At 45.5% G+C, this 14,885-nt stretch overlaps 1 protein-coding gene across 1 annotated transcript; it reads left to right on the forward strand.

The window, feature by feature from the left end:
• The first annotated feature begins 1,983 nt into the window (after positions 1–1,983).
• LOC127080552 (uncharacterized) lies at positions 1,984–14,260 on the forward strand. The gene is made up of 5 exons (XM_051020868.1): positions 1,984–2,022; positions 2,359–2,622; positions 3,118–4,266; positions 4,588–4,903; positions 14,106–14,260. The coding sequence occupies exons 1-5, from the start codon at positions 1,984–1,986 to the stop codon at positions 14,258–14,260; spliced, it is 1,923 nt and encodes a 640-aa protein (XP_050876825.1).
• The last annotated feature ends 625 nt before the right edge of the window (positions 14,261–14,885 follow it).

The following is a 14,885-nucleotide window of genomic DNA, read 5'->3' on the forward strand; positions in this document are numbered from 1 at the left end:
GAGATGCACAGCTTGCCAGTCGTGTCTGCATCATGTGCATCATAGCATGTTTATTTCTCGAAAGAAATGCAAAAAAAAAATGAAAATGAAAAAAAATGAAAAAAAAGAAAAAGAGAAAAAACTAATCCTTGCATGCATATCATTTCTCAGGTACATTCCAGAGCTTGGTTCATTGATAGAGATGGCAACAGTTCCCGAGCCAAAGCGGAAGACTTGTTCCTATAGCTTTCACCGCGAGCCTTTGACATCTCTGATTGAGTTGAGTAGTCTTGTGACCAGTGATCATCTGAAGGGGTTCATTGACCAGTATGGGGATATTCTGACTCTGTTGAAGATGGTAGTTGACCCAGTGCCGTTACAGACGCTTCTCCAGTTTTACGACCCAGAGCTTCGGTGTTTCACTTTCCAGGACTATCAGTTGGCACCTACTCTCGAGGAGTACTCCATTCTGTTGGGTGTCCCTATTCAGCACCAGGTTCCTTTCCTGGACGTCCCGAAGGAAGTTGACTTCAGGGTTGTTGCTAGGGCTTTACATCTGAGCATCCGAGAGATCGGTGATAGTTGGAAGACCAGTGGGGATGCTGTTGGATTGCCTTTGAAGTTTCTACTGAGAGTTGCTAAAGGAGAAGCAGAGAAGGGGAATTGGGGAGCTTTTCATGCCCAGCTTGCTGTTATGATCTATGGGATTGTCCTGTTTCCTAGTATGCCCAACTTTGTTGACTACGCTGCAGTCAGTATCTTCATCCGAAGGAATCCAGTCCCAACCCTCTTAGCAGATACTTACTATGCCATCCACAGTAGGCATGGTAAGGGTGGAGCCATTAGGTGTTGTCTACCTCTCCTGTTCAAATGGTACATGTCTCTTCTGCCAGCCAGTGGACCATTTGTGGATACCCAGAGCACTCTTAAGTGGACTCAGAGGGTCATGTCGCTTACTTCCTACGACATCAGGTGGCAGTCGTACCGGATGGATGTAAAGGATGTCATCATAAGTTGTGGTGAATTCCGGAGCGTGCCGCTCATAGGGACCAGAGGTTGCATCAACTACAACCCAGTTCTTTCTCTTCGCCAGCTAGGGTTTGTTATGAGTGAAAGACCGCTCGAAGCTGAGATAGCTGAGAGTTTTTGTTTTGAGAAGAAGGATGACCCTGTTAGGTTGGAGCAGATAGGGAGAGCCTGGAGAGACGTTGGATTAAAGGATGGATCCGTCCTAGGGAAGAAGTTTGCCATCGCAATGCCCGATTACACCGATTGGGTAAAGAAGAGAGTGGAAACTTTGCTGCTACCCTACAATAGGATGGAGTCGTTGCAAGAACAACCACCTTTGGTACTTGCTGATAGTGTGCATGCTGAGCACTATAAGCAAGCCCTGATGGAGAGTCGTCGTCTGAGAGAGAAGGAGCAAGACACTCAGATGGAGTTGTACCAAGCCAAAGCTGAAAAGCTGAACCTGTCTCATCAACTCAGAGACATCCAGAGTGCAGGTGTTGGGGGAGTAAGGAGTAAGAAGAGATCTTATTCGGAGATGGAGACCTTGCTAGATGCAGAGCACAGAGAGTGTTTGAGATTGCAGAGAGCTGAAGCCGGTTATCTGAAGAAGATCAGAGACTTGGAGAAGCAACTCAGAGGCAAAGATACCCAGATGAAGAAGGAAGTCGACCAGAGACTTGCATCAGAGGCCCAGCTTGGGGCAGAAGTTGTCGAGCTTAGAAGACAGTTGAAGGAGAAAACCACTCCCTTGCCAGAATGTTCAGAGTGTGAACTGTTGATAGACCAGTGTCACTACTTGAAGACGCTCATTCCTGGAAGTAGCTTGTCTTAGCTTGTATTTTCCTGATGTTATGTTGTGAATCACCCCCAGGCTTGTTGGGTGGGATTCATTTGTTGTACTTTGTTGGATATTTGGATCCTTGTTGTATGATCCTGTTGCTCATTTATAGATGAGATTTCGGTTTCACTCTGTATTCATTACTCGGTTGTATGATGCCTCTATATCTCCCTGTTGCTTTTGCGTTGTTGCAGGTTGTCATTTCTTGAGATGAATCAGGCTCTTCGAATGCCTGAGAGATGATCATTATCATGTGCATCATATGCATTAGCATCATACACATAACATTTGCATAACAGGTGTTCTTAAGCCGACTTCTCACTCTGGTTCCTGTGTCAGGCAGGATAGCTGATCAGCGACCACACCGGTACTCCACAAGACTCAATCAGCGAAGAAGCATGGATCAGGTTCAGGCTGAGATGGCTGAGATGAGGGCGAACATGGCCCAATTTCTGACGATGATGCAAGGGGTTGCTCAGGGTCAGGAGGAGCTCCGTGCTTTGGTTCAGAGACAGGAAACGGTTATTCAGGCGTCTAACCATGGTTCACCTGTTGCTCCACCTGGTTTCGAAAATGCCAACGTTGCTGCTGCTCCTGGTTATGGTTACGCCACTGGAGAAGAACTCAGGGGTATAAGGGTTGATGGTCAGCCTCTTGCTGCAGAGGTTAATGCCAGAGCTACCAGGGCTCCGGCGCGTCATCCAGCTCCTTTTATTGATAGACAAGAGGACATGTTCACAATGATGGGAGAGGACGATGGTGATGTTGCTAGAATGGAAGATAGAGATCGTAAGGTCGATGCCCTGGCTGAAAAGATTCGGGCGATGGAATGCCAGAATTCTCTTGGGTTCGATGTCACGAATATGGGGTTGGTCGAAGGTCTGAGGATTCCCCACAAATTCAAAGCGCCCACCTTTGACAAGTACAATGGTACTTCTTGCCCTCGCACCCACGTGCAGGCCTATTATCGGAAGATCTCGGCATATACAGACGACGAGAAGATGTGGATGTACTTCTTTCAAGATAGCCTATCTGGGGCATCTTTAGATTGGTACATGGAACTCAAACGAGACTCTATCCGATGCTGGAGGGATCTGGGAGAAGCTTTTCTCAGACAATATAAACACAACATGGATATGGCACCGAGCCGGACTCAGCTGCAGAGCCTGTGCCAGAAAAATAATGAGAGCTTCAAAGAATACGCCCAGAGGTGGCGTGAGCTTGCTGCCAGAGTTCAACCCCCTATGCTGGAGAGGGAGTTGACTGATATGTTCGTTGGCACACTGCAGGGAGTGTTCATGGACCGAATGGGGAGTTGCCCATTCGGAAGCTTCTCTGATGTGGTAATCTGTGGTGAAAGGACCGAGAGTTTGATCAAAGCTGGAAAGATCAACGATGCGGGTTCCTCTTCATCAAAGAAACCTTTCTCTGGGGCACCTCGCCGTAGAGAAGGTGAAGCCAGCGCTGTTCAGCATCGCCGGGGGCCGAATAGAAATCAGCATCAATATAGACAGGTTGCTGCAGTGACCATCCCTGCACCGCAACAACGTCCACCTCCTCAACAACCAAGACAACAACAACAACAGCAACAACGTCCTTATCAGCTGAGGCAGAGGCTGCAACCGGATAGAAGGTTTGACCCGCTACCTATGTCATATGCTGAGCTTCTACCTGAGTTGCTCAGATTGGGTTTCGTGGAGTTGAGAACTATGGCTCCACCGACTGTCTTGCCACCTGGGTATGATGCAAATGTCCGGTGCGATTTCCATTCAGGGGCACCCGGGCATAACATAGAGAAGTGTCGGGCTTTCCAGCACAAAGTCCAAGATTTGATCGATTCTAAGACGATCGATTTCTCCCCTGTGCCGAATGTTGTAAATAATCCTATGCCTGCGCATGGTGCTCATAGGGTAAACTGTGTTGAAGGGGTTGAATCTGAAGAGCTGGTTGCCAATGTTGAAGAGATTCAGACTCCTTTGCTGGTAGTTAAAGACCGTCTGCTGAATAGTGGAGTTCATCCGGGCTGTGATAGAGACTGTTTGGGCTGTGAAGAGTCAGAGGATGGGTGTGAATTACTGAGGGCTGGTATCCAGGGTTTGATGGATCAGGGCCGTGTTCAGTTTGGTAGGGCTGATAACAGAGATCAAGGGGCAGTGTCTACTGTCACTATCTTCTTCAAGCCAGCTGAAGGGCGTGCGCCTACAACCAGTGGTAATCCAGTTACCATCTCCACGCCAGTTTCCACCAATATTCCTACAACCATCGTCGCTCCGGTTAGAAGGGCCGAGAATAACAATGCTGTGCCTTGGAGGTACGACAATGCCTACCGAAGCAACAGGAGGGCTGAGAACAGGGTCAAGCCTTCAAATCAAGCGCCTGTGACGATTTTTGCACCTGCTAGTAAAGCTCCGGTCGTTGTGAGTCCTGCTGTGGACAATGTGGGTGGACCCGGAAGCTTTACCCGTAGTGGTCGGCTGTTTGCGCCTCAACAGTTGAGGGATGCCAATGCTGAGGCATCTGTTAAAGCTAAGGGCAAACAGGCCGTTGTTGATGAAGTTCCTGCTCAAACAAATGTGCCTGGTGGCTCGTTTGAGAAGGACGTGGAGGAATTCATGAGGATAATAAAGAAGAGTGACTACAAAATTGTAGATCAGCTCAATCAAACTCCCTCCAAAATCTCTATACTTTCTCTGCTGTTGTGCTCTGAGGCACATAGAGACGCCTTGCTGAAAATGTTAAATATGGCGTATGTACCTCAGGAGATTTCTGTCAATCAACTTGAAGGTGTAATTGCTAACGTGACTACCCGACACGGTGTATGGTTCACAGATTTTGATTTGACACCTGAGGGGCGGAACCACAACAAGGCCTTGCACATCACCATGGAATGCAAGGGGGCTGTGCTGTCACATGTCTTGGTGGACACCGGATCTTCGTTGAACGTGCTGCCTAAGCAAATATTGAAGAAGATACCGATTGAAGGGGTTGTGCTGACGCCGAGTGACCTGGTTGTGCGTGCATTCGATGGATCCAAGCGCTCTGTCTTCGGTGAAATCACTTTGCCTATAAGGATAGGTCCTGAGGAGTTTGACATTGTCTTCTACGTCATGGACATCCAGCCTGCTTACAGTTGCCTTCTGGGACGTCCATGGATCCATGCAGCAGGAGCAGTCTCATCGACTCTCCACCAGAAGCTCAAATACGTCTGGAACGGTCAGATTGTGACCGTGTGTGGCGAAGAGGACATTCTGGTGAGTCATCTGTCCTCATTCAAATATGTTGAGGTGGATGGCGAGATCCACGAAACTCTGTGCCAGGCGTTCGAGACGGTGGCTATTGAGAAGGTGGCCTACGCTGAGCAGAGGAAGCCGGGTGCTTCAATCACTTCTTACAAGCAAGCTAAGGAAGTGGTTAATTCTGGTAGAGCTGAGGGCTGGGGCAAGATGGTGGACTTGCCAGTCAAAGAGGACAAATTTGGCATCGGTTATGAGCCTCTCCGAGCAGAGCAGGGGGCAGCAGGTCCGAGTACCTTCACCAGCGCTGGGCTGATGAATCATGGCGCCGTCTTCGCAGCTGAGGGTGAAGATGTCGACAGTGACTGTGATCTCGACTGCTGGGTCCGCCCGAGTGCACCAGGGGAAGTGATTAACAACTGGACTGCAGAGGATATAGTCCAAGTTACTCTTCAGACAGAGTAATTTTCTTTTGTTTTTTCTCATTCTGCACAAAACCCTACGTTCTGCCCAAGACGTAGTGGTTCATTGTAGGGCCACATGTTTTCATTGTTTATCATTAATAAAGGACGTTTTGCAAACAATTTTGTGATCCCTGTCTTTCTATTTTTGTTTTTCAAAAAATAAAAATGGCAATGTTTTTGTTTTTGTGACTTCTTGAACTCTTTTTCTAAAATAAAGCATCAACATGCAGAAATGATCTTATGGCATCCACTATGAACAAATCTGTTATGGCTCAGTATGATTTCGACAATCCCATCTACCAAGCCGAAGAGGAGAGTGATGAAGACAGTGAACTCCCGAAAGAATTGGCTAGATTGTTGAAGCAGGAGGAAAGGGTCATCCAACCTCATCAGGAGGAATTGGAGATTGTGAATCTTGGTACTGAGGACGCCAGAAGAGAGATCAAAATTGGGGCTGCCTTGAAACCTGAGGTCAAGAGCAGGTTGATTGAGATGCTGAGAGAGTATATGGAGATATTCGCCTGGTCTTATCAAGATATGCCAGGACTGAATACTGATATTGTGGTTCATAGACTACCTCTCAGAGATGATTGTCCTTCGGTCAAACAGAAGCTTCGTAGAACCAGTCCTGATATGGCAGTGAAAATCAAGGAAGAGGTTCAGAAGCAGTTCGATGCTGGGTTCTTGTCGGTGACAACTTACCCTCCGTGGGTAGCCAACATCGTTCCGGTGCCGAAGAAGGATGGCAAAGTCAGAATGTGTGTCGATTACCGGGATTTGAACAGGGCGAGTCCGAAAGATGATTTCCCATTACCTCACATTGATGTATTGGTGGATAATACGGCTCAATCCTCGGTATTCTCTTTCATGGATGGTTTCTCGGGCTATAATCAGATTAAGATGGCGCCAGAGGACATGGAAAAGACGACATTCATTACACCTTGGGGCACGTTCTGCTATAAGGTGATGCCATTTGGGCTGAAGAATGCCGGTGCTACCTATCAGAGGGCAATGACGACTCTCTTTCATGACATGATGCACAAAGAGATTGAAGTGTACGTGGATGATATGATTGCGAAGTCGCAGACAGAAGAGGAGCACCTGGTAAATCTGCAGAAGTTGTTTGACAGGTTGGTCAAGTTCAAACTGAGGCTGAACCCAAACAAGTGTACGTTTGGTGTGAGATCAGGGAAGCTGTTAGGCTTCATTGTCAGTGAGAAAGGGATTGAGGTTGATCCAGCAAAAGTCAAAGCTATTCAGGAGATGCCTGAACCGAGAACCGAAAAGCAGGTTCGTAGGTTTTTAGGGAGATTGAATTACATCGCAAGGTTTGTATCTCACCTAACTGCCACGTGTGAACCGATATTCAAATTGCTTAGAAAGAATCAGGCGATCAAGTGGAATGATGATTGTCAGAAAGCTTTTGACAAGATTAAAGAGTATTTACAGCAACCTCCAATCCTGATCCCTCCAGTTCCAGGGAGACCACTGATCATGTACCTTTCAGTCACAGAGACTTCGATGGGGTGCGTATTGGGGCAGCATGACGAGTCTGGTCGAAAAGAGCATGCCATATACTACCTTAGCAAAAAGTTTACCGACTATGAAATCAAATATTCACAGCTCGAGAAAACTTGCTGTGCTTTGGCCTGGGCTGCTCGCCGACTGAGGCAGTATATGCTGAACCATACTACCTTGTTGATTTCTAAGATGGATCCAGTGAAGTACATCTTTGAGAAGCCGGCACTCACCGGACGTGTTGCCCGTTGGCAAATGATTTTAACTGAGTATGATATTCAGTACACGTCTCAAAAGGCTATCAAAGGAAGTGTTTTGTCAGATTATCTCGCCGAACAACCGATCGACGACTATCAGCCTATGATGTTTGAATTCCCTGATGAAGACATCATGTATCTAAAGATGAAAGATTGTGACGAGCCTCTTGTCGAGGAAGGACCGGATCCTGATGACAAGTGGACCTTGATGTTTGATGGGGCTGTGAATGTGAACGGTAATGGTGTTGGTGCAGTGCTGATCAATCCTAAAGGTGCTCATATACCTTTTTCTGCCAGATTGACTTTTGATGTCACCAACAACGAAGCTGAGTATGAGGCTTGTATCATGGGGATAGAAGAAGCCATCGATCTGAGGATCAAAACGCTTGACATATTTGGAGATTCTGCTCTAGTGATCAATCAGGTCAGTGGAGATTGGAATACGAACCAGCCGCATTTGATTCCGTATAGAGATTACACCAGAAGAATACTGACGTTCTTCAAGAAGGTGAAGTTGTATCACGTCCCCCGGGATGAGAATCAGATGGCGGATGCCTTGGCTACTTTATCTTCCATGATAAAAGTTCATTGGTGGAATCATGTGCCACATGTTGCGGTGAATCGACTCGAGAGGCCTGCGTATGTGTTTGCAGCCGAGTCTGTTAATGCTATTGATGATAAGCCGTGGTATTATGACATCAAGAACTTCCTCAAGACTCAGGAGTATCCTGAAGGTGCATCAAAGAATGATAAGAAAACCCTGAGAAGGCTAGCTGGAAGCTTTTATCTGAATCAGGATGACGTGTTGTACAAGAGGAACTTCGACATGGTCTTGCTCAGATGCGTGGATAGACACGAAGCAGACATGTTGATGCAAGAAGTGCACGAGGGTTCGTTTGGTACCCACGCTGGTGGTCATGCAATGTCCAAGAAACTATTGAGAGCCGGATATTACTGGATGACTATGGAATCCGATTGCTTCAAATACGCTCGGAAATGACATAAGTGCCAAATTTATGCTGACAAGATGCATGTACCACCAAGCCCGTTGAATGTCATGAACTCACCTTGGCCGTTCGCCATGTGGGGCATTGATATGATTGGAAGGATTGAGCCTACTGCTTCGAATGGACATCGCTTTATCTTGGTTGCGATTGATTACTTCACCAAATGGGTGGAAGCAGCTTCCTATGCTAATGTTACCAAACAAGTGGTTGCCCGGTTCATCAAGAAAGAAATCATCTGTCGTTACGGAGTTCCTGAGAGAATCATCACTGACAATGGTTCGAATCTCAATAACAAGATGATGAAAGAGCTTTGCAGAGATTTCAAGATCGAACATCACAACTCTTCTCCTTACAGACCAAAGATGAACGGTGCTGTAGAGGCAGCTAACAAGAATATCAAGAAGATTGTGCAAAAGATGGTCGTGACGTACAAGGATTGGCATGAGATGCTGCCTTTCGCTTTGCATGGGTACCGTACCTCAGTGCGTACGTCGACCGGGGCAACCCCGTATTCCCTTGTGTATGGTATGGAAGCAGTCCTACCAGTTGAGGTGGAGATCCCTTCTCTGAGGGTATTATTGGACGTCAAGCTGGACGAAGCCGAGTGGATTCGTACAAGGTTTAATGAGTTAAGCCTTATCGAAGAAAGACGGCTAGCAGCTGTGTGCCATGGGCAGTTATATCAGAGAAGGATGAAGCGAGCCTTTGATCAGAAAGTGCGTCCTCGGACATTTCAAACTGGTGATCTGGTTTTGAAGAGGATCCTTCCTCCCGGTACAGATAACAGGGGCAAGTGGACTCCTAATTATGAAGGTCCATATGTTGTGAAAAAGGTCTTCTCCGGTGGAGCCTTGATGCTTGCAACGATGGATGGTGAAGATTTTCCGTCCCCTGTTAACTCAGATGTAGTCAAAAAATACTTCGCGTAAATTGACCCGCTGGACAAAAAGAACAAAAGAGTCCAGGCAAAAAAGGGCATCCCGGCGAACCAAAAACAGAAAGAAAAGGTTCGGGCAAAAATTAGGGATATAAATGAAAAGAATTTGTACACCCGGTAAGTCGAAAACCCGCAAGGGCGGCTTAGGCAAAAATGGGTATCCCGGTGGATTGAAAACCTGAAAAGGCGATCCAACCCAAAAGAGGGATTAAAAGCGAAGACTACGGTCTGAGTTATCTGTACTTCATTGCGCTTCGTCAGCTGCCATCTTGAAAGATGTGATCGGTCCAGTCATTCTTCTCAGAAAGCAAGGAGTTGGGAGGAAAACTGATGATCTGTGGGTTATAACAGAATTGGGAAATAGTGGATGCCGTATTCACATTGCCATTAGGATAGTTTATTTTCTTTTTGTGCGCAATTACCTCTTTCTAGGGATTGCTTCCCAATGTATTTGCCTTTTCGGGCACATTTTCAATCAATAGAAGTTGTTATTCAGATAAATAGCTCTCTTGTTTTTATTTTTACTGTTTTGTTTGCAAAAACGTCCGATTTTTTGATAAGCATTGCATATAATAAAACATGAAGGCTTAACAATAACCTGCAGAAGGATGAAACATTTGAAAATCATTTTGAATGTTGAGGATACTTGAGCGTATCTTGTCCATATACCCCTGGGGCATTGTGTTCTGCTGTTTTACAGGTCGACATCTGTAAGCTTTTCCCCAGCAAGTTCTTCTCGGAGCAAGTTTGATATCTGTCAGAGTTGTATTCCCCTGCAGAGGTGTCTGTGGATAGTATCTTCTTTCCCCAGCAGATCTAAGGATTGCCTACCTCCAGCAGGCTTGTGTTGACGGGTTCCCCAGCTGGGATCCCCGCTGAATGCCTGGCAGATGTTTCCCCAGGAGTTCCTCCAGCGGAGTTTGTCACGAGAATGTTGTCCCCCAGCAGTTGGGTTTGTGATATTGTTATCCCCAGCACGGCCGTGAGTGCTTCTCCCCAGCAGGGTTGTGGAGGTCTATCCCCAGTATGATATGATGTGTTATCATCCCCACCAGAGTTGTTCTCCTCAGCAGAGTGGTGTGGGTTTTCCTCAGCAAGTTCCCCGAGTGGAGCGGGTTTCACAGAAATATTTCTCCAGCAGAGTTCATCCCACCAGTGGAGTGGACAAGTTTCCGTGACAGATCGGTATTGGCGTCCCCAGCTGAGTTTAGTCTTCCTGTGGTTTGTGTGGGTCGTCCCCAGTGGAGTAGAAGTTATTCCCCGAAGCAGAGTTGTCCTACCTGAGGTTTGGTTAAGTCTTCCCCAGTGAAGTGCTATATCATTCTCCAGTAAGGTGATCTTGTTACTCCAGGGAGTACTTATCCCCGAAGAGTTGTTTGGTGTTGTCTTCCCCAGCGGAGTATTGTTTGCTTCCCAAGCGGAGTCCCCTAGTGGATTGAGTCCTGTGAAGGACGTCCCCAGCAAAGTTTATCCTGTTCCCGGCAGCAGTTTTGTTTCTCCAACGTGAGTGAGAAGTCGGTGCTTTCTCCGCAAAGCATTCCCAGATGAAGGCTCTCCCCGCAGAGTATTCCTCAGTCAGAGTCTCCCCGCCAAGTTGGAGTACCTGATCTTTTGGCTCCGTAGCCAGGTGCATTTGCATTTTGCATGTAGTAATCATTGCATCCTCAAAACGTGTAGCATTTCCATTCAATGTGGAGCATTACGCCATAGAAAAATTCAAATATATGCATTCATGTGTGCCAAAACCCAATCAGACCGTACCCCCGGCAGAGGCGGACGTTTGTTTAACTTGTACAGCACGTTTGCTACAGTTGCTCCTGACAGCATTCAGGATTAATAATCCCCACAGAGGTTTATTTCCTCATCCGTTGGTAAAAGGAAAGCATGTTTCTCCCCAGTGAGACCCCCTGCCAGTATGTGGCCTTGCCCAGACATGTAGACGTCAGTATCCTGTCAGCACTCGCGTGTGTTGTTTCTTTGGTGTCGGTAAACACCATCTTTCGGTGTTTTCCCAGTCATGCGTAGTGTCTGGTATTCTTTGGTGTCTGTAAACATCATCTCTCGATGTTCGTAACGTCGTCCCCCTTCCCTAGTGAAGTTTCCTCCTCTCCGTTGGTGTCGATAAACGTCGAGTTTTTCCCGATCATCCGTGGATGATTTGGTTGTGTTCACTCTCCCCAGAAATTTCCTCCTCTCCGTTGGTGTCGATAAACGTCGAGTTTTTCCTATGCGTCCGTTGGCGTATAATTGATATCTTTCCCCACAGGGTCGTCCCCAGTTGAACCTCCTCTCCGTTGGTGTCGATAAACGTCGAGTTTTTCCTAGTCGTCCTATGACGTCTAGTTGCTTATTCCCCGCAGATCATTTGGTAATGCCAGATGACTCCCCTCAGAGTTTCCTCCTCTCCGTTGGTGTCGATAAACGTCGAGTTTTTCCTATTCGTCCTATGACGTCTAGCTGTACCCATCCCCAAGTGGATTTACCTCCCCGTTGGTTTCGATAAACGTTGTGTTTTTCTCATTCGTCCGATGACGTCTGATTGTATACCCCATTCCCAGTCATTCATTAATGTCTGGTTGATTCCCAGCCAGAATTCCCAGTAGACGTCCTATTCGGTTTCAGGTTGTGGTGCCTTTCCCTCGTGAAGTGGCTTTCTCCTTCTCCCTTTCGTCCTATGACGTCTGGTCGAGTCTCCCTTTCGTCCGATGACGTCTGGTTGAGTTTCCTCCTTCTCCGTTGGTGTCGATAAACGTTGAGTCTCCCTTTCGTCCTATGACGTCTGGTTGAGTTTCCTCCTTCTCCGTTGGTGTCGATAAACGTTGAGTCTCCCTTTCGTCCTATGACGTCTGGCTGAGTTTTCTCCTTCTCCGTTGGTGTCGATAAACGTTGAGTCTCCCTTTCGTCCTATGACGTCTGGCTGAGTTTTCTCCTTCTCCGTTGGTGTCGATAAACGTTGAGTCTCCCTTTCGTCCGATGACGTCTGGTCGAGTCTTCCCATTCATCCTATGATGTCTGGTTACCTCTCCGTTGGTCTCGGTAAACGTCGAGTTTTTCCCATTACGTCCGCTGACGTATGGTTGTATCCTTTCCTGGTTATCCCCAGTAGAGTTGATTTACCTCTCCGTTGGTCTTGGTAAACGCTGAGTTTTTCCCTATTCGTCCTATGACGTCTAGTTGTACCCGCCCCCATGTGGATTTACCTCTCCGTTGGTCTTGGTAAACGTTGAGTGTTTCCTAGTTGTCCGTTGGCATCTAGTTGAGATGATTTCTGTTCCCATGCATCGTGTGTCGATGTCTGGATGTGGTTATGCCTTTGAAAGAAGAAAAACAGAAAAGAGACAATTCCCAGCAGTGTGCAAATTCTACGGTTCTTGGTATTCAATCCCTGTTTACCCTGAAAGTCTGACAGCCGTTGCTCTCATCCGTTCGGGTTCCCAGTTGATTGAATAGGGGCAGCTGTAACACCTCAAATTTGCACCCTACCATTTGCATATTCATTTCATTTTTTAGGTCATTAACATCACATTAACATTGCCTTAGCATTGCATAGCATATTGCATTTTTATCATGCAAAACTGATCAGGAAAATCAGTCAATCAAGCAAGCAAGTGCCATTTTCATTGAGACAAAGCACTAGGGTGGATTTATCAAGCTCATATGGTCTAAGGATCATTTTGAAGTAATTTGGCCAAAGATTGGATGCTCAGAAGTCATCAGTCAAGCTGAATTTCAACTGAAGCCCTAGCCAGTCAACTGCAAAGTCAATTGTGGATTTGGAGGGTGGGAGTGATTAGAAATACTCCATTCATGTTCAAACAAGTCTCATTTGACATTTCAAATACTCACATTGAAGGATTTGAGGTCATACCAAAAGTTTCCAAAGGGAAAAGTGACTTATGGTTTCAAGTTTCCAAAAAATGGCAAGTTTTTGGAACGACTTCAACTCAACTTTCCATTGTCAAAAAATCTTCAAATGGAATTTCGTTCAACATGAAAGTTGTAGATCTTTCTCTCCCATTTTCAAAAAGTCCAAGATTGTGAGAATCGGATGAACGGTTGAGGAGATATGGTCAAATTACCACCGGGCGTGCATGGCAAAATTTTCCATGTATCGATGCATACGAATTTCGTATCGATGCGTGCAAGGCAAAAAAGGGCCATGTATCGATGCACACGAGTTATGTGTCGATGCACACTGTTAAAAAGTGCCTTGTATCGATGCAAACAAGTTATGTATCGATGCATACTGTTAAAAAGTGCCTTGTATTGATACACACGAGTTATGTGTCGATGCACACTGTTAAAAAGTGCCTTGTATCGATGCAAACAAGTTATGTATCGATGCATACTGTTAAAAAGTGCCTTGTATTGATACAAACAAGTTATGTATCGATGCATACTGTTAAAAAGTGCCTTGTATTGATACAAACAAGTTATGTATCGATGCATACTGTTAAAAAGTGTTATGTATCGATGCATACGAGTTTGGCATCGATGCATACTGTTAAATATGTGCTATGCATTGATGCAGAAGCTTGGGTATCAACACATAACTCTGTTTTGATCATGCATTGTTTACTGTTCACGCCCATATTACTTCATGCACCACTAATTGGCAGATTTGCAAAACACCTTGGTTTTCATTAATCCCTTGGCATCTGCTTAATTGTGATTAGCAAGCATCATTAGTGCATCATATATATAGACTAATCATAACAGAAACAGCTAATCACAATTCATTTTCTCAGATCCAAACCAAAAATTCTCCAAATTCTCTCAAAATTCTTCAAACTTTTTCTCATTTTTTCCTTCGAATTTCATGATTCTTTTCGGTTTCTCTTGTGTTAATCATCATTTGTAGGTGTTATTGAGGAACTGTTGCAGGAGAAATCGCGAAGAACTTGGCTAAACCGCAACTGTCATCACCTTGTTCATCCATGGCATCTTGAAGTTTCTACATCATCAAGCTGTGTCGAGCTAAACTTCTACTTGCATTCATCTTCCACAACACCATAGGACATCTGTTTTGACAATTGGAGGCTCGAAAAGCTCAAGAACACGAACTGCACATTCATAAGGTGAGATTTCGAATCCTTCGATTCTTGAAATCAGCATGTGGTTTAGGTAGATCGTGGAACATAGATTACACTGCAACTTAGATCATGAATTTTCGTTAGGTATTGATGAAGTTATGTGGATCTGAATGTTTGACTGTGAAACTTTCTTGGCTCGATCCGTGAGATTTAGGAACTCGTAGGTTAAATCATGGACATATTCGCATTCCTCGTTCTTAGACGGTTCCAACGAATATTCATTTGTTCATTTTGGTGATGATTCGATGTTCATCGTGTTCTTGTGTTTCTGGTAAAGAAGATGAAGTTCCTGGAGAAAATAACCTGTTTGATCCGAAATTCTGTTTGAAAATTTGAAAAGGATGTTTCCCGCGGTACTGTTCACGTAATTACAGATATGCCATTAATGAAAACCAATTTAATTTATATTATTCCAAAAAATCATAAAAAAATACATGTGACCTTAGAAAAATCATAGAAAATTATAGAAAAATCACAAAAATGCAAAAATAATTTTGTTGACTTTGCCTTTGACTGTAGATGATTTTTGACCTATTGGTCAAAGTTGT

The sequence above is a fragment of the Lathyrus oleraceus genome, chromosome 5 (genome assembly GCF_024323335.1).
Source record: "Lathyrus oleraceus cultivar Zhongwan6 chromosome 5, CAAS_Psat_ZW6_1.0, whole genome shotgun sequence".
NCBI lineage: Eukaryota > Viridiplantae > Streptophyta > Magnoliopsida > Fabales > Fabaceae > Lathyrus > Lathyrus oleraceus.